General features: G+C 41.5%; 1 protein-coding gene across 1 annotated transcript in view; it reads left to right on the top strand.

The window, feature by feature from the left end:
* Nucleotides 1–779: 779 nt before the first annotated feature.
* The window catches only part of LOC137605977 (gamma-aminobutyric acid receptor subunit beta-2-like), an 83,074-nt gene continuing 63,147 nt past the window's right edge, over nt 780–20,706 (top strand). Inside the window, exons 1-3 of the mRNA XM_068330974.1 lie at nt 780–1,068; nt 1,235–1,326; nt 1,884–1,951. Of these exons, the coding sequence (XP_068187075.1) occupies nt 986–1,068; nt 1,235–1,326; nt 1,884–1,951 (243 nt within the window). The 5' untranslated portion in view covers nt 780–985. The remainder of the gene's footprint in view (nt 1,069–1,234; nt 1,327–1,883; nt 1,952–20,706) is intronic.

Below are 20,706 nucleotides of genomic sequence, written 5' to 3'. Positions count from 1 at the left end.
TTAGGTAGGCAGTCACAATGAAATCAACTGAGTGGTTGTCTTTCCATTACGGCTCTGACCGGCTCCTTATTGATCCCTCAGTGGGAAATTATCGTTTCACTCATTCATGTACATGGATATGTGTGTGTGTGTGTGTGTGTGTGTGTGTGTGTGTGTGTGTGTGTGTGTGTGTGTGTGTGTGTGTGTGTGTGTGTGTGTGTGTGTGTGTGTGTGTGTGTGTGTGTGTGTGTGTGTTTGTGAGTTAATCACAGCACAATGTTATGTACAGGCCCCTGAAACAGACACAAACACACCAGGGGCCTGTAGGCACGCAAATAGTACAACAGTGAGAGAGTGACGGGTCGCGAGTTTGGGGTGCGCCCAAAACGAGCAGCTTGTAGAGGGGACGGCGCCTTGCTCAAGGGCGCCTCGGCAGTGGCCGGGAGGTGAGCTGACACCTCCCACCGTCAGCTCACAATGCGAGGATGTCTGGAGCGGGAATCGAATCGCCGATGTCTCGGTGATGTCCGGTCTTAGGGCATCTGCTCTGCCGAAGAGCCCCACACGTTCACACAAGCAGTCATCCACTTCAGACTGTCTGTGAGCAAAGACTAGCTCTGCTGGAAGCGGCGGGTTTGAGCGTCTTGCTCGCGGACAGTGAGATGAGTTGCATGATGGGTGTCTTAAGAGGGAAGAGAACGAAACAACCCCACCCACACATCCAGCCTCGCCCCCGGGGATCCGAACCGCCAAGTTTCCCGTCACATTAACCGCTTCTGGAATGGCCACTTTCTGTGAAAATAACTCAGGGAAACTCCCGTGTGCGTCTCTTGTTCTTTAAATCTCTCCGAGGCTGAGTACATTTGCCACAACCGACGGCAGCAGCGGCGCTGCTTCTGAATGTTGTGGCCGGAAATACGCATGCGCCTCCGCATTGGAATTACTGCACTGACAAGAATAAGTTGGAGCTCGTTTGTCTTCACAAACAGAAAAAAAGAAGATAAGTATGACAGTGTTTATTAAAAGAAGGATGAGATGTTTTTGCTACTGGTTGTTCCTTATCATGATGGCCGCGGTGTGCGTCCAAAGGTAAGTGAATGGGTCGGATGATGCTCCACTCGCTTTTACTGAGTGTAACTGTGACACAGGATGCATGGTGAATACTTGCACTTTACGGTTAAATATTGTCTGGTATTTAAACCGGCTTAGCACCCTCTCTCTCTCCCTCTCTCTCCCTCATTTTTCCCTTACATAGTGCCAGTGACCCTAGCAATATGTCTTTGGTTAAAGAGACGGTGGATAAACTGTTGGACGGTTATGATATACGATTGAGGCCAGATTTCGGAGGTAAATGTTCTAATTTCTATGTCTAACTCTGGTATAGTTAACGCCTTGTCAGCCTGTATAACAGTGCAATGTTTAGATTACTTTTGCGATGATACGGACTTCCTCGCGTAAACATTTAACATTTCATGTCTTTTGCACGGTGAAGACAAAATGTGTCAAAACAACCTCGAGTACCGATAGAATGAGGGAATGCATGAATGATGGAGTTGAAAGGCGGATGGTAAAATATATCAGCACATTCGTTGGAATGAAAATCCTTATCGTTCACCTTTGGTGGAATTTCACAGAATTAAGCGCCAATTCTTGTTCAGGCTCCTGCCAAGTTCAGCCTTCCTGTGCGCGGTCCATGTATTTCATCATTTTCTACATGTCAACAACTTTCCTCAAATGCACCATCGCACTCTTTGCGACTCGGAACATTGAACACTAAACAATTATCGGGCTGACAACAGCAAAAGAACACAACTGTTAACCTGTGTTTACATGTTAATAACCGTTTCATGTATGTTCACACCGGCTGCACCTGACAGTATCTCTTCCCTGTCGATCTGTCTCAGGTGCCCCTGTTGGAGTGGGGATGAATATAGACATAGCCAGCATAGACATGGTATCAGAAGTCAATATGGTGAGTAGGCCATTATAACCTCTCGTTTGACAATGGACCAGTGATCCCTGCTGTGCGTAACCAGGGGAAATACGCTCCAATATGAGGAAACTCCTCCACAGGTCTATGGATGCATATTTTCCCGATCACTGGATTTGACTTGGAGGCTCTAAAAGCAATATTTTGTTTGAAGTAAGCTCCGTTATTTGCCATTACAAAGCGTCTCTAAGTGAGAGTGAATGAATTTATTTCTGTCTACTTCTGACATGTCCTTTAGGGGTAGTTGCTGGTATTTGCTCCAGTTAAACACAAGTTTTTTTGATAAGTGTTTCGGTTGTAAATCTTGCAGCTGGTATTTAGGTGCTCTGCAAGATAAAAGGTGGAGTCAGTGGACGAACTTGAGAGCTATGGTGATGAGTCGTGGAAAGCAAGTTTTGACTCGTACAAGTGCGCCTCCCAGTGATAAGATGTTACAACTGCAGCTGGGTTAACTGAGAAACGAGCATTTAGGAAGGTCACTTGCTCTTAATGTATTTTAACAAGGTGAGCGGGATGGAGATTTATGGCAACTGGATATTCATTGCATAGCTAATATTTATAGCTGTATTTTTTTTTAATGTTGGCTTTCTTCAACTGAGATATTTGCCGTTGTTTTGGAGGTTGTAGCTGTGAGTCATCGTGATGTCAAGGAACGAGTACACACAAGAATATTTTTAGTAGCAGCTCTCAAAGGCTATTCCTGGTGTTCTCGTTGGGCCCATATACACTATGTAAATGTGTCAAGATTAAAAGGAGAAAACACAAGAGGATGATTGTGATGACGATGATAATGATAACGATGATGATAATACAGATGATATTGTTTTTGTCTATTTACAGAAGGCCTACACAACCCACACACACACACACACACACACACACACACACACACACACACACACACACACACACACACACACACACACACACACACACACACACACACACACACAGTAGGTCATTCATTTGATATTAAACACAAACAGAGTAGCTGTGACCACCTGACCCTTTGGATTCTCATGAAAAGACACCACATGTGTGAATAAGGATGTTGGTATCTTTGATCTGCACCTCTTTTCCATAAACATAACTAATTTTCAGGGCAGCAGCTGTTGTACAAGCATTTCCGTTTCGTACATTTCTGCTCCCCCATCTGGCTGTCTGTCTGCTGGCTACTTTGGTCATAGAACTGCTCTGTGCACATTTTGTTACTTAGAGATGTATCCTAATGTATCTCATAAGCATTCATGGCAAAGCTCTCTGTTGAAAGCCTTACATCATTGGATTGGGTGATAATTGGAGCTATAAACAGATGGCAACAAAATGTGTTTGTTTGATTTTACCAAAGGGCCATTTCAACATGGAACCGCAAAAAGCTTCTTTTTTTTTCTAAGCTGGTTTGGTACTTTGTTTAAGCAAACCCTCCCTAACAACACAAGCCTCTGCCTCATTTTATATGAGTCACCAAAACAGATAAGCCTTCAACTATGAGTGCCCTATAAACCATGAAGTCCTCAACAGTAAACACATATAGTTTTGAAGTTTAAATGCACCGTGTGATCTTTAGAAAACTGTATCATCTAAACCACAATTTACCTTTGGACAATATTCTAGAAAGAGGTATCTAAGACTGTACACCAGTAGCTGGCTTCACAGAGCCATACACCATGTAAATAAAGTTGATTGAGAATGATGAGGCTATGGTTGGTGTTCATTATGTAACCATGAAAGGTCACTGGTTCCTTGTGTAAGACACCAGCTACCAAACCTTCTAGGGTGAGAATGGATAGGACATGATACCTTGGGGTCAAAACTTTCACCCTTTATTACATGACAGAGTGAGATAGAGATGGATCTGGATGAGAGAACTGACATTAGCGAGTTACCATGTGGAGAGCCAGAAGCAGTTCTGCTTTCGGAGGGGAAGGTCATGCACCTAGTACTGCTGAGGGTTCATTCTGCATGACTCAGAAGTGAACATATACGGAGGGACACACACTGAATGCCAATGTCATGCTAGATAGTCAACACAGGGCAAATGGCTTAACAGGCCTCAATTCAGGCACTGTTCAAATGAGGGATGGGCTATACATATACACAGCTGTCATGCAGAAGAATTGGTTGCTTTATTTTGCTTTCTTTTCACTAGAAATTGTCTTTAGGTGACTTTTGCCATTTAATCTCCACGTATGCTTTCGGCTGAGCCCCACAGCACTTGAATCAAAATCCAACAGTTTTCAGAGTAGATACTTATTTTTGTGCATAAACTAAAGCATATGTCTTTTTTCCAAAAGGCAGAGATACTATTATTGTGCACATAAAGGTCAAGAGGAGCTCATTGATTGTTGCAGTGGGACTGAAAAATTCAGAGCCCCCAATTTAAATGCCAAGTTATTTCTATCTCTCTAAGCAGAAGATGTCCCTTAAGTGAATTTTACAAAACAGTTAAAATAAAAGGAAATGTATGTCTGCATTTTAATGCATATCTAGGTGTATGTGGATTAAGTAGATCATTGCCTGACATGTATTATAAAAGGAAAGATTGTGGAAATGCTTATGTGGTATTGTAACATTTTTGAGCTACAACCTTTGCAATGATAATAAATGTGCACCTAAAGTTGTGTCAGAAGCTGTTTCACAGCATACCCCAATATTATGTGAATGTAACGGTACTGGCAGAACCAGGGCTTTGAACCAGAATTTTTTGCCAATCAGTTCGTTCCGAACAGAAATGGAATATAACGTTTCCGGTTTTGTGTTCCACCCATAAACTGACATTCCTGAAACGGTTAGAACAATAAAATATAGTTCCTGAACCGGTTAATAACGTTCCAGGTAAATATACATATGTAGGTGCCGCATTTTGCATACCATAAGACGCGCTTAAAAGCCTTAAAATTTTTCAAAAACCAACGCTGCGCCTTTTAACATTAAGCGTCTTATGTGTACACTGAGTTCCAAAATCTGTAAAAATGTTTTTGTGTGATTTTAGTCAGCGCTCCGCCAGATCGACCATTGTCCACCGACACAGGACGCATTACGTCACTACGCACGCCCTCAGCGATAGACCAATTAGAGAACATGACACGAGACTACGTCCGGCACACCCCCAGTAGGTACCCAGTATGAGGTAAATGCTGGTATTGTACCACAGGTATGCTGCATAATTGCATTTGTTTGACTGAAGACCCCCGACAATGACGCCAGCGAAGAGACACGCTTACGACGCAAAATGTAAACTTCAGGCTATCAGCTCTGGTTGTTCCGGTTCACGTAAAGAGACCAGGTGGCTTTTTTCACACTTCGCCATCTCTCTTGATCTGTGACTCCATGCACGCCCATACAACCGATTCTGTAAAAAACCATGTCAAGCGGCTGAATTCTGAGCTTGCCATCATCCTGGGAGGATTAACGAAAGACCTCCAACTGCTGGACATCGGTGTAAACAGAGCCTTTAAAGTTAAGCTGCGTGTGTCGTGGAGTGATGGATGAGAGACGTGAACACACATTTACCAGGACTGGGAGGCAGTGCAGAGCGAGTTACACCGCCAGTTACACCCCCACAATATGTGCGTGGATTGTGGATCCTGGACTAACGTGTCTGCTTCGACTTTTGTCCGATGTTTGCCATCATTACTGGACAACCACCCAGAAACCAGATGGTCAGCTATAGTGAAATTTCCAAGCTATTCAATGCAGACCGAAGATGAGGACTTCGAAGGATTTAGCACAGATTTATCAAAAAATAAAGAAATAAAAACATAAAAAACAATGTCAGTGTATTTTTTTTAATTTAAATACGTAGTACAACACAGTTCAACCACAGTCACATTTTTGCTTCTGTTAGCAAGCATGCACCGAACAATAACGTGTGCCTTGTGTAAAAGTAGAGAGAGTAGAGTATAACTTTATTTATCCCTTAATTTCACCGTCGCACACAGCATAAGTACACAAAACACAGACATAGCACACAGAAAGCACCAGGACATAGAAAATAGCACGTCGAAGTACAGAAATAAACTCGGTAATTTAGATTGCGTATCGTTATGCAATGCGCCGAATGGTGCGTAAAATACGGTAACTTAAGGACTGTTAAATTGGCAACTAAAGCAATTAGCTTATACTGTATACTATAGACTATAATTATAGATATGTCCCTACCCTACAGTAAACAGTACCACGGCACTACACCTTTGCTTTATGCAAGTTATATAACTGTAGTTAAGGCCTATGCCTCCTACTTAGACACTACATGAAATAAGACAATAGAATAAGAATAACTTTCACCATGTAATTTATTGCCGAACAACAGATCTTCATTGTGCTTCTCCCATAGCTCAGTATTGCTACAAAACGCTGGCAGTACCAATCCAATCCAATCTTTATTTGTTGAGCACTTTACCACAAAACAGTCGACCAAAGTGCTGTACAGGTGAATAAATAGAAAAGAACAAACATTATAGATAAAAGACAAAATGGCTCAAATATTATAAGTAAAATTAATCAATTAAAAACATAAAATATGGATAAAAACAAAAGCATATAATCAGAGCAATAAAAAATAAGATAAAATAAAATCCAGTGTCTATCTAGATGTTAAAAGCCAAGGAGAAGAGGTAGGTCTTCACACGAGATTTAAAAACAGATAGAGAAGAGGCCTGTCTGATTTGCTGAGGCAGATTATTCCACAATTTAGGGGTCACAACAGCAACGGCACGGTCCCCTCTGTGCTTCCGTTTGGTTTTAGGCACATTCAGGAGCAGCTGATCAGCTGACCTGAGAGAGCCAGCAGGTACATAGGGGTGTAGAAGCTCAGACAGGTAAGGTGGGGCAAGAGCATTTAGGGATTTAAAAGTAAATAAAATGATTTTAAAATGGATTCTAAAATATATGGGCAGCCAGTGGAGTGAGGCTAAAATGGGGGTAATATGCTCATGCTTACGGGTGCCGGTCAACAAACGTGCAGCAGCGTTTTGGACCATCTGGAGACGGGAAATGGAAGAAGCACTGACCCCCACATAAAGGGAATTGCAATAGTCCAGCCTAGTGGTGACAAAGGCGTGGATGACTGTTTCAAAGTGTTGCCTCGAAAGAATTGGTTTTATTTTGGCCAGCTGCCTCAAATGATAAAAGCTTGACTTCACTACTGCCCTGATATGGCTGTCAAGCTTGAGACCTGAATCCATTTTTACCCCAAGATTAGTGATGCTTGGCTTGATATGCTGGGCCAAAGATCCCAGATCTGGAAGGGATGTACCAGCAGTACCACCAAAAAACATCACTTCGGTTTTCTTTTCATTGAAACTCAAAAAGTTCAGAGCCATCCAGGCCATCAAGACATTTAACTAATGCAGCGATAGAGTATGCATTGTTCTTTTTGAGTGGAACATAAATTTGGCTGTCATCCGCAAGTATGGAGCCAAGTGGGAGCAGATAGAGAGAGAAGAGAAGAGGGCCCAGAATTGAGCCCTGTGGGACCCCACACAAGGGAGGAGCAGAGGAGGACACCGAGTCGCCAAGGCTGACACAGATCGTTCGATCTGTCAAGTACGACCTGAATCACTCCAGTGCTATGCCCCTGCTGCCCACCCACTGTTCCAAGCGGGAGATCAGGATTTCATGGTCCACTGTATCAAATCCAGCAGTTAAGTCTAAAAGCACTAAAATAACACAGTCACCAGAGTCAGTAGCTAAAAAGATATCATTAAAAACTCTTAAAAGAGCTGATTCTGTGCTGTGCAGGGTTTTAAAACCGGATTGGAAAACCTCAAGAATATTGTAGTCTTTCAGAAAGTCTATTAATTGACTGTAAACTATCTTTTCAAGGATTTTTGAGAGAAAAGGTAGTTTGGAGATCAGCCTGAAATTGCCAAGAGCTGTATGATCTAGCCCAGGTATTTGATCACAGGTTGGACTACTGCATGTTTAAAATACACTGGGACGACACCTGAGGAGGGACTGCTATTAATAATTGTGAGAACAGAAGTTCCAACCGTGGGGAAAACCTCTTTACGCAGTTGAGGAGGGACAACAGTACGGGAACACACTGCTCTGAAAATGACTGCAGCCAATGAGTTAATGTCTAAGTCATACATTTTAAGATTGACATATTGCAGTGTTTACCTGTTATGATTAAATTATGACTGGGAGACTGCCCTTTTCTTAACCGCTGCTGATAGCTGCTCCTTCTCTCTGCTCTCATCCCGCATCGAGTGAATGACAGAAAGTGAAACATGAGGTCAAATATTTTTTTCAAGAAAGAAAAAAAAAAACGGTATTAACCGGTTTACAATTATTTTCTGTTCCGATTCTGTTCCGGAACATTAAAAAATATAAATGTTTTGGTTTTGTTTTCATTCCTGGCAAAATACCAAAAGTTTCTGGTTTTTGTTTTCGTTCCATGAACGGTTCAAAGCCCTGGGCAGAACTGTCAATGGATGAGTGGCTTACACCAACCAGAAAGGTAAATCAATGTGATTTAAATAGATTTTTATGGCGTGGATTTGAAAATGTAATACCCTTTATATAGAATTAATTGTGAATGAAACATCGCCTTAATTATCTCATTGTAATGTTAAAGATATTAATCAATTTATGACTTAAGTCAGTGTTGGCTATTGACAATAATAGGCTGTATCGTCACAAGGTGGTATGCGGTAAATAACAAACCCCCACAATGGTTAGCATTTTAGCTATGTTACGAAATTGATATTGGCTTACAAGACTTATTAAGTTTAACAAAGAAGCAATGGTTAAAGAAACAAACAACAATAACATCAAGTATCAACGCAATTGTAACCCAGGTGAAGAAACAATTCATTTGGCGTTTCTAGTCGTCTCCTAGCGACCGTCGGGGCGTCACATGACCCCACGTATCCTATCGGTGCCCATAAAACGGCGTCCCAGGAAGTGAGTCGGGTGATGCGAGAGGGGCCGTGAGGAGACCGATGCCGAATTCTTAGTTTTGATTTCACTGACAACACTTGAAACGTTATTGAATGTGAATTTGTGAGAGCCAACTACAGCGCAACTACGTTCGTGAAACGGCTGATCCGGTGAGTTGCGCTACCAGTTAGCTTTTAGGCTGTATGCATACAATAGGGTTTGCGAGCGTAACTATGCTCGTTTCTCCAAATGCATGTATTTAAGTGTATCTTCGGGCATACACTTTAAAAGGAAACAAAGTTAATATAGTACAGTTATGTACAATTGTTATGCGAACTGCATTATTTATTGATTATGATTGATATATATACTGTATATATATATATATATATATATATATATATATATATATATATATATAGTGTACACTGAGCTGAAACTGGTCCTGTTCCTTTTTATTCAGGCCAGGTTTGGATGGCGAGCTAAGGAACGAAAAGAACTTGGAAAAAAATCCTTGTGTACTGAATTTTGAGGTCTGTCCCACACACTCACATTCACACATTCCCTTCCCTCACTTTGCACATTATCCCTATGGAAATTCTGCTCAAGTCAACGCTGGTGCAACCCCGTGCTGTGGACAACCCGAACTTTTGTTTAGCGCAATGCGCACAAGGACTGAAACCAAATTAAATGGGCTCATTGGACTTTAGAATTGAATGTATTAATTGAATGTATGCATTTCACGGCATTGATTTTTTTTTTTCCTTGAAGCTAATTTAAGTTAGAAATGTCATTTGATTTTTCCTTTGTGAGAATAGCCATTCTTTGTGTTCTATAATTTTTTTAAATATATGGTACCAAATTCAAACCTCAGTCTCAGTCTCTTCCTCTCTCCACTCCTAGAGCCGAACCACATCTTCTGAGAAAGCCCAATTTGATATTGTTAATTTGTTAATATACGCATTCATATGCTACACAATGCCATTTTGCATTATAAGGGGAGTCCATTGAAATGTTCATTTGAGACTAATACAAAAGCTGACATATTTTTGGAAGGTATGATGATCACAGTCAAAAGTTTTTGTGATGTATGCCATTGCAGTGCACAATTTTAGCATAAACTACATATGTGGTATAATTCATGTGAGGACCTCTCCATGTGCTGGTACCTCTCCCTGAACTGGTACCTTGACATTGTGTACTTCAATGACCCTAGAAAGCTATACCAGCAGAGGAATCACACCCTTGGCAGGTTTAACCAGGGGTTAAACCTCTATACCAAAATCGGGCAGATTTTGGGATCAAGGAAAGTCAGCACTTGGTCCTCCAGGTTGGGGGCTGGGCGTGAGGTTAACAACCTCACCCGTAAATAAAACAGCATGTTACTGAAATGACGAGAAGGAGCCATTCCGATATACAGTGGCGGACAAGAGAAAGCACATCCTTGGATGTATTTATGACGAGGCCGGAGCAAATCTGGCAGAAAGGCCGACCCCTGATGACTCCGATCTTTGATGCTGAAGCCGACACCAGAGTAGGCACCAGGAAAGTGCGCACACTGTTTCAATGTGAGCGCATGGACCAGGTGCTGAAGACTATGAGGGACTATATCCTGGACATCTTAAGCACCTCGTGATAGATGGAGCAACCGTCCTTTTTTTCTGGCAAGCAAGACCACCATACCCACGGAGTTGGGATCATCCTTTCCAGCTGTGAGGCACAAGCACTAATGAGATGGAAACCAGTGAACGATCGCATCATCTCAGCGAGGCTCTACAGTAGACGTGCCAAAGTCACCATCATGTGGGTCTATGCCCCAACCGAAGTCGCCTCAGAGGAGGACAAGGACTCCTTATACAGCCAGCTCCAGGCCGTGCATGATGAAATCCCCAGTTATGACATCAACATACGGATTGGAGATCTAAACACAAAATTGGATGGTGACAGAAGTGGCCTCAATGCCACAGTGGGACAACATTAGTCTGCAAGCTCCACCAATGACAACATGGAGAGACTGTTGATGCTAGCTAGTACCAATGGTCTCAGCAATGTTAACATATTTTTCATGCACAAGCCGATCCACAAGATGACCTGGGTTTCACTTGGGGGTGAAACCCGAAATGAACTGGACTATATCTGAATAAACATAAAGTGGCGTTCATCACTGCTAGATGTTCGCTCACACAGGGGTGCAGATATAGGCTCAGACCACTTTCTTGTGGTGGGTAAAATCAGGCTGAAGCTGAAAACGGGGAAAAAAGTGCAGCCCAAGATGCGGTGGAAAAGCTTAAGTTCACCAGCCTGTTGAGTAGCTACCATTATGAGTTGAGGAAGAAGCTTGAAGTACCATAACATCCTTCCATCGAGCGTCACAAAACCCCCACACTGACTGGAGGCATAGGGGTATTGTGACGCTGCCGAAATTGGGAAACCTCAGAGACTGTAACAACTGTTACAGTCTATTTAAAAGTCTACCCTCTGGGAGGCGCTACAGAGCCCTCCTCTCAAAAACAACCAGACTTAAAAACAGTTTCTTCCCCCAAGCCATAAGACACTTGAACAATAAACATTAAATATTTGTCTCCAAGGCCCTGCAACATGCACTCAGCACCTGTACATTGTGCCCCCCCCCCCCACCTACTGCGTTTTGCATCTTGCATTTTGTATTTAGTATAGTTATTTATAATATTTAAAGTATTTAGAATAGTTAAGTTATGAATGCACAGTTTGAGACACCACTTGCCGGGAAAAAAATTCCTCGTCTGCTTTCAACAAACAATGGCCAATAAAACTGATTCTGATTCTGATTCTGATTCTGGCGGGGCATCACATTGCTATCTATCCCTGGCAAGGTATTCTGCAGTGTCCTGTTCCAATGCCTGAAAGGCGAAGTAGATACCATCATAAGGGAAGAGCAAACTAGAACAGATCATCACTCTTTGCAACATCATAGAACAGTGCCAGAAGCTCCAGAGACCCTTCATCATCAATTACATCGATTTCAAGAAAGCTTTTGACAGCATCCCCCGAGAATCACTGTGGCAGATCCTCCAGCTATACAGTATACCATCCAAGTACGTCAACATCTTCAGATCCCTGTGCCACAACTCCACCTGTCGAGTGAGAACCACCAACACCACTACCAACAACTTTAATGACGTGACTGGGGTAAGACAGGGCTGCGTCCTGTCACTTTTACTATTAATCATTGTCATAGACTTTCTGATGAGGGAGTCTGTCATCGGGGCAAACCTCGGCATCAAGTGGGGAGGGGGCAGACTGGCAGATCTTGACTTTGCAGACGACTTAGCTCTACTTAGCCATACCCATGCTGCACTCCAGGAATTTACCAACAAAGATGTATTGACCAGCATCGGAAAAGCCACAGGAGTCTTCCCACACCACTGGAACATCTGGTCATCAAAATCAATCAGTATGTTCACAAAGATGCACCTCGATATGTCAGTGGTCATCCCTGCAGTGACCTACGCCTGCGAGTCGTGGATGAAGACAGCCGGCATCACAAACAAGCTGGATGTCTTCCACAGACAGTGCCTCAGATACATCCATTGATATGGAGAGACCATATCACCAATGAAGAGTTGATTAGAAGGGCAGGGGTAGCACCTCTGTCTCACATAGTCTCGAACAGAAGAAGGAGAATGGCTGAACCCGTACTGCGACTGCCAAGAGAAAGACCAGCAATTGTGACAATGGACTGGGTGCCAAAAGGGGGGAGGAGGAAGAGAGGACAGCCAAAGAAGACATACAGCCATAGAAGACATACAGCCATAGGAAGACCTATGAGAGATGGGAGTCAGCTGGCATGGAGCAAGAGAGGCCGCCAGTGACAGGAACACATGGAGGGGACTTGTCACCCAACATTCCAGGAGGAACAGGAAGAACAAAGTAAGTCAACTAAGTAAGTCTAAGTATGGGTTGTATCTCAGTGTCTTCATTTCTGAGGTTCTCTTTGGGAGTGACCATGATGGATAGGATCAGGAATGAGTACATCCGAGGGACAGCACATGTTAGAGGTTTTGGAGATAAAGTCAGAGAGGCCAGACTGAGATGGTTTGGAGTTTGGAGAATGCAAGCAATCTCAGTTTTTTAAATGAACTATAAGAATATAGAATTAATTACTTATGCAGACCAAGCATGATAACTTTTAATGTATGTAGACAAAACTTCTATGCTTAAAGTTGCATCTGATAACTGCTGGTCAGTTTCTGAAGAAAACAAAGTTTGACATTATCATTGAAATGGTTTGCTGACACTACACATCAACCACGCTGGTCGTGTTAGCAAACAATTTCCAGGTTATGCATGTAATACAAAAGGAACAACCCGATTGGTATTGCTGTTGCTTGATAGCTAGAAGGTCCAAATTCACTTGAGGACTTGTCGTTTTACTGTGTGGGTTCCTTCAATTTCTTCTCCCGAAATTGTGAAATCAAATGAATCAAAGTGATTTTTTGGCCACAGCATTCTCCATAGGCATGAATGTGAGTGTGAATGATTGCATACTATGGACATAAAATGATCTTTATATGTCGAATCGTCCTTCAGTATCACAATTTTGTGTTGATTTTTTCTTGTGTGTGTGTGTGTGTGTGTGTGTGTGTGTGTGTGTGTGTGTGTGTGCGCGCGCAACAACCAGCTCCATAGATTCATCAAGAAAGTGAAAATATTCATTCATTCATTTTGTCTAACCGCTCCATCAACTTGCGCGGGTCGTGGGGAGCTGGAGTCTCCCGGCTGACTGAGGGCGTGAGATGGGGGAAAGTCCGGGCGCTACGCCAGTGCACCATGGAGCCAAACAGAGATACAGACAAACACGCACACACTCACACCTACGGGGCAAATTGGAGTGGGCAATTAATCTGAAGCACATGCATTTGGAGGTGGGATGAAGCTGGAGAACCCTGTGAGAACCCACACAGACACGAGGAGAACATGCAAACTCTGCACAGAGCAGGACTCGCACTCGGAATCGCCTTGCTGCACAGCGAGAGCACTACCCACTGCACCACCGTGCCGCCCAAGACAAAATATAAAATATAAAAAAAACAAACTGCATCTGTGATTACATACAGATACAGAAAAGACAGCAAACATTGTGCAGAGCAGTTACAAGGCAGGGTGGGGAAAGCGATACACAAGGGGTTGAAGCATATGAGTAGAATACCATAACAGTCCATGCTCCAACGTCCATTATTCTTGGTGTTAGTTTTAGATACTCATGCCTCCCTGTGAACTTTGAATAATCCACTTACACTCATATATAATCTAAACATACTGCAATAATAATAACTATGATAACCAACAATGTAGCTGCTAATACTACTGCTACCATTATGCACATAATACAGTACTTGCAGACTAAAATTAATGATATGGTTAGAAAAATGAACAATGAAAAATAACTACTAACTTTTTTTCTTAATCAATAATGATCAGATCTATCTTTATATTAGAATTTATGTTAACTCAATGTAAAGAACTCAAATGAACACAATATGAAAATATTTAGTGTTGCAACAACAATAACAACAGCAACAAAGAGACATTGATAAATAATGTAGTATAGAATTAGAAGTGAAACAAAATCTCTGTAAATAAGTAAGCAAAAATTTGAAAATGTCATTTCTAACACAAACACATCCAAAATAGTGAAGATGACAAACAGGAAATCAAAAGCAAGCCAGATGGTTGTATGTAAACAGGTACAGATGTAAAACAGAAGGAAGGCCTCACCACTAAAGTAAGATGTCAACAAAAACAATTTGACGGAGGTGGCTGACTTAGCTATTCTCTATGTCTGGTGGGGATAATTACAATAACTACTGGGTGAAAAGGACACTTCGTTAAGCAGGAACAGGGTAAGTTCTATAAGCAAGAGCTGATGAACAGGTGAGGAACTGCACATCAAAGAAAGGTGGAGGTGACAAAGAGAATCATGTCACAATCATACTTACAATTTGAACTTTTTTAGGTAGTTACAGTATTTTCTGCACTATAAGACACACTGGATTTTTAGGCACACATTTAATGAATTGTTCATTTTACTATTTATTTCATATGTAAGGCGCACCGGATTATAAGGCACATATAATAAAAATAAATAAATTAGATTTTAAAAACTAGTGGTGGTAGTTGCACTATTCATCCACTGGATAGAACATCCATGACTATGAGTACCTGTGAACTGCTATTGTTATGTCAATGAGGCCATTCTGAGCCTCATCAAGGAAACCTGATCACTTGATCTCTTTGCCATTTAGAAAGAAGTCAACACGCATATTAAAAAATCTGACATTAAAAGACTGGTTAAATTCATTACGACTGGACCACTCAGTTCGAACAGGGTGGATTATTTCCTGATATGAAGTTATGAAGATATTTGCTGCTGCACTGTGTGTCCTAAACAATTTCTTTTACCAGTTTTTAATGTCAGGCTGCTAATTTACTGGCAAATGCTACACTGTTTTAGTCATTGACCTGACTTTACCATCGGTGTCTCACCGCCGTGAATCTCACAGCACGTCGCTGCCAGACAGAATACATAAGCTTAAATGTGCGCCCCCCACCCGTAATGTGTTTTTTCAAGTATCAACTACATTTGCAAGTCAATTGCAGCACACCAGCCACCTTTTTCTAGCAGTGAGTTAGCTCTTGAAATTTCACAAAAGGCTGGAAGTTCAGCTTTGAGGGTCTTTCATTCGCCTTTATGCCAGTTTCTCCGTGTGTTTCCGCACTCTAATAGAATGGACCATCACTAGATTGCAGATTAGAGCACAATGGCATTTTTTAGACCAATTAAGTTATTTCCGGTGCTACAGTGGTTGGGAAATACTGAGATCAGTCAGTCAAACTTTATTAATGGAGCTGTTGAAAATTCCCTATGTTCTGCTACATTATCGTTGCCGGTCACCAGTGTTCTCCGCAGGCTGCTCTGCCGTCAGACAGCAGGTCAGTGAGAGCTGGGACGCCCCTTGACTACCGTTGGTAGGGGGCATAGTACAGCCATACCTTCTGAGGGTGCCCCTGGTGGCGTAGTGCGGTATGACTGCTGACAAGACTGCCGGCTTTTTTTCAGCAATCTTGTTTTTACCAATACATTCACCATTTTACCATTCATTCATTCATTCATTCAATATCAATCCGTATATAAGACGCATTGGATTATAAGGCACACTACATGATTATGAGAAAATTATAGGCTTTTAGGTGCGCCTTATAGTGCGGAAAATACTGTATTATAATTTGATTATTAGCATGTTATACTAATTCTTTACATCTTCAACTTATATGCTATAACTTTTTATAAATCTTTATATATTTACTAGCGGGAACCCATGGAAATTCCACAATAAAACAAATAATATCAGACTTCATACCAAACATATGAAAATAATAAATAGCTACCTTGTTCTATGGAGCTAACGCTACACTGCTAACATGGAGAGCTCCAGCTAACCAATAGCCAACTGATGATAGCCGAGCTTTTGCTGCAACACAATGTGAGAAACAGTGATGTCAAGTATGCTAGCACATAGTCCTTCTAGATTACTACCTGAATAGTGATTTCTGCATTTTATTAGAATAATAAAAGTTGACGTTTTTGAACTTTCCAGAGTTGGAAACATCTTGTTGCGAGCATTGGACAGCAGGAACCAAAACCAGCAGGACGCCCGTTACGGTGCCAACGCCATCATGACCTCCATTGAGTCTGTAATCTGGTGGAGAGACTTTTCAAAATCATCCATACAGAATGAGATCTCAGTAGGGATTCAGCTCGTCTTCATCGGAATAAACTCAACAGTCTGCAGCAGAAACACAACTGGACGGTCTGATGTTTCCTTGTTGTTTGGGCCATAGATTGGTTGTTGATTGTGTACATGATCAGGCTTGAAGGAGACTTAATGAACTTGCAAAGCTTTGATTTCATCCTTTTCAGTTGAGTTTTGCCCATTTTTTTGACGACAGTACGATAGCATTTAGAAAAGTTTTCACCCCCTGCTGTTCGCAAAGGGATGGATGTCACAAATATAGGAGTTTCCTTTTTGGCCAAAGCAGTCAATGTGTAAACAGACACACTTTTTGTATACCCCACATTCATTGGCTCTGGCCGAGTAGTACTTCTGTTTTTGTGACGCAATCGTTTCCTCTTTGGTCGGAGTTTCACACAGAATTCGTTGACATTTTGTGTCTCGTTCCTGATGTTTAGACACTATGCTCAAAAACATGAAAATTGTTGAAACAGTTATGACACTGTAAAATTATGTTGACTGGGAAGTCCATGTATAGTTATTTCTTCTCCTAACATAGCAGATGCCTTACGACATATTGTTCACATGATTTCTTCTGGCAGATGCGCCGTGATTTGTTGGGTACCATGATTGGTTGGGCGCTTGATGGACAGGTGCTGGGTGGAGCTGGTGACAGTGTGACAGCACGAGACTTTCAAGTGAGCTTATTCAAATATATAGGTGGAGAGATAAAGATTTGTATATCATACATTTGTACAGTAATACCTCTACTTACAAATGTCTCTTCTTACGAAATTTTCTACTTAAAAAAAATTCTCAGAAGGAAAATATTACCTCTACTTACAAAAGAAATTTCGACTTAGGTAATGTAAAAACACAGTATCGGCTGATACTCAAATCTCCCACATGTTCCTGAATGCAACATTCTCATAGCTGATCTGCCATTGGCTTTTACCTATTATGTATCTTCCTGGCATCCCATTGGCTAAGAGGGATGCCACTCCACCTCTGTGGGGAGCTAGATTGGTGCTTATGGAGAGTTCGGCATTCGGCACTCGACCTGTGAGGTAGTCTGATAGTTTTGCGCAAATACAATAACCTTTTGAGTACGTATCCGCTATGGACCCCAAGAAAGTGACGGAGAAAACAGGAAAAGAAAAGACGAAGAAAAGAGTTTTTTTGTCCATACAAAAAAAGCAAGAGATCATAGAATAGCATAAGAAAGGGATGCGTTTGGTTGATCTCGTCAAAGAATATGGCCGTAATGCATCTACAATCGCCATGTTATTAAAACAAAAGGAAGTTTAAGGAGTTTAAGGCATTGCGTGGGTTGTTGGAGAAGTTCAAAAGGAGGACTGGAATTCACTCTGTTGTTCTGCATCGTGAGATAGGAGAGCATGAACCAAAGAGGGCAAAAAAACAATGGGGACAGCTGTTAAAAGGTACATGACAATCCTTATTATTCTTTACTCTAGTCTTTGTTTTTTACCTTATGCACAACTCTCATTTATTGTGTAATAATGTAATCGTAACATGTATTTGTTACGTGTTTTGATGCATTTTTATGCTTTATAAAACATTTATGTTGGAATTTTTGTGGGCTTGGAACGGATTAGGGCATTTGCATGGAAAACGTGTCTCTACTTACGTAATTTTCTACTTACATAATTTCTTCCGGAACCAATTAATTTCGTAAGTAGAAGTACCACTGTATATAAATTTATATAATATTCATATTTATAGCATTTACAATGTGCCCTTTGCGCATTCACTTATCAACCCTCTCGACTTCACCTCATCACCGATTTTTGGTAGGTAGTCAAGTGATACCATACGTGCATTCTATTGGCTGACGGCATTCGGAAGTGTGATACGTTCTGTGTGTCTCGGGCTTCAATGAGACACAAAAGTGCTTTAAACAGTCGATAATAGTGTGGGAAAAGGTAATACAGATAGAAGGTGGTTTCAGAATCAGAAAATAGTTTATTGCCAGGTACAGTAAAGTTTATCACACGAGGAACTTGAAACGGTGATGGGTGCATTAAAAGGTGGCAAGAGGCAATAAGGTTTAAAATATAAAAAATATTTTAAAAAAACATGATTTAATATCAGTATGGGGAGGGTTCATAAACATCTGAATCACAGCTGCCTGTGATGGCGAGTGATTGGATAGGTGCTAGTCCTTCAAAAAACAGACCAGTCACTGCAACTGTACATCTATTAGACAATACAGTTTTTTTTTTCTTGTCACCGGGCATACTGCAGGCAGTTGGCTGCATGCTGTCATAGTGCCATTTGCTCATTGCAGGGCAATAATTCCCACATCTGTCCTGCATTAAGCTGATGTACCTCTCTTCTGTTAAATTGATTTAACCCAATGTTCATCACTTGGCCAGTGGTTATTTCTACATTGAAAGTCCTAGAAAAAAAGAAATTACGATTAACTACAGCTTTATAGTTTGTGTCTGAAATGTTGTATTTGTTATCATCAACCCAGTTTAAAGTCAGTGAAGGGAAGTGCATCAAGAGAGAACCATGCTTCTCCTTAATGTTTTTAATAATTAGATTTACATTTATGGCTAGGTTTCCAAAACAAGTAAACTATAATTTCCAGCACATATAAACATTCTACCACTTCTGCCTTGGGTGTGTAATTCTGTGCTCTGTGTTCTGCAGTGAAGATAATGCTAATCAATGTGTGGGACCTATTTTTAGTTTGTTAATCAAGATAACATGTTCAGACCTACACACTCAATATGATATTCCATAAAGTGTGAGTGGTATGAGATTGTTTTCATTTCAGTTTCATTTCTGTGCTGAGCAAACAGGTCTGTGAGGTCTGTGGGTGTACATGCATGTACTGTAAGCAGCTGAGAAGTAGGGAACAAACTAATATTACTTATCAAGCTCTCTGGCATCCTTTCACTTTTCGGCATTCGTCTACTAAATCTCCCTGCCATCTTGCCTACACATTTCCATACTTCTACTCCTATGTCGTTTGGATCAACAGCCTTCCCAATCTCCATATTTTCCAATGCCGTCCTCATTGTTATCCTTAATAATCTGCATCATTTCCCAATGTTCAAATTCCACATCCGCTGTTCCTTTCTCATTGTCCTCACCCATCAACTACTTTGTAATACTCCCTCCACAGTCGCAAAACTCTCTATTTTTTATTTTATTTTATATCCCGAATTAATCCACGAAGGGAAATTAGTGGCACACTCTAGCTAGTCACATGCTTTTATTATATATATATATATATATATGTATATATATATATATATATATATATATTTATATACTGGTTTGATCCCCGGAGGGAAATTAAGAACGCACACTCTAGCTACTGATTCAAATGCATGCGTACATATATTAGTGAGTACAGGCCCCTGTATCACACAAACACACACACAGGGGGGCCTGTAGGCATGCAGGGAGGTAGAGTGGCAGGCAGCTCCTTCTTGGTGCGCCTCAAATGAGCAATTTGTAAAGGGGACGGCACCTTGCTCAAGGGTGCCTCGGCAGTGCTCCAGAGGTGAGCTGACACCTCCCACTGCCAGCTCACCTCCGGGTATTTTTGGGGGAGCGGGAGCGGGAATCGAACCGCCGATCTTAAATCATAGGACGACCCGCTCTACCGCCTGCTTTACCACTGAGCCACTGCCGCCCAAACAAGAAAATATATATATATATAGTATATATTAGGGCTGTCACTTTAACGCGTTAATTAGATTAATTAATTACACTGCAAATTAGCACACTATAAAAATTAACGTAATTAATCGCGAGTGGCAAGTCAATGCACAAGCATTTTAAATTTGGCCCATTGAGTGACCCGTAGGCTGCAGTGACGTCACTTAGTACCTGTGCCACTAGTCAAAAGGAGGGCGAATGACAACAGAGATGGACGCCACACAGGAGAACGAGGCAAGCCCACTCGGACCCCTGGGCAGAAAGTTTATTTATAAAAAGAACAAAGACGCAACTATCAACAAAAACGCAGTGATTCTGCGCTGCCAATCTGCACTGTAGACACCTCCGTCAGTCTGCCCGAGGGCAGCTGTGGCTACACACGTA

This window comes from Antennarius striatus, chromosome 13 (genome assembly GCF_040054535.1).
Source record: "Antennarius striatus isolate MH-2024 chromosome 13, ASM4005453v1, whole genome shotgun sequence".
In the NCBI taxonomy this organism is placed as follows: Eukaryota; Metazoa; Chordata; class Actinopteri; order Lophiiformes; family Antennariidae; genus Antennarius; species Antennarius striatus.
Note: the sequence above shows the minus strand (reverse complement) of the source record. Positions and strands in the feature narration are given on the sequence as shown.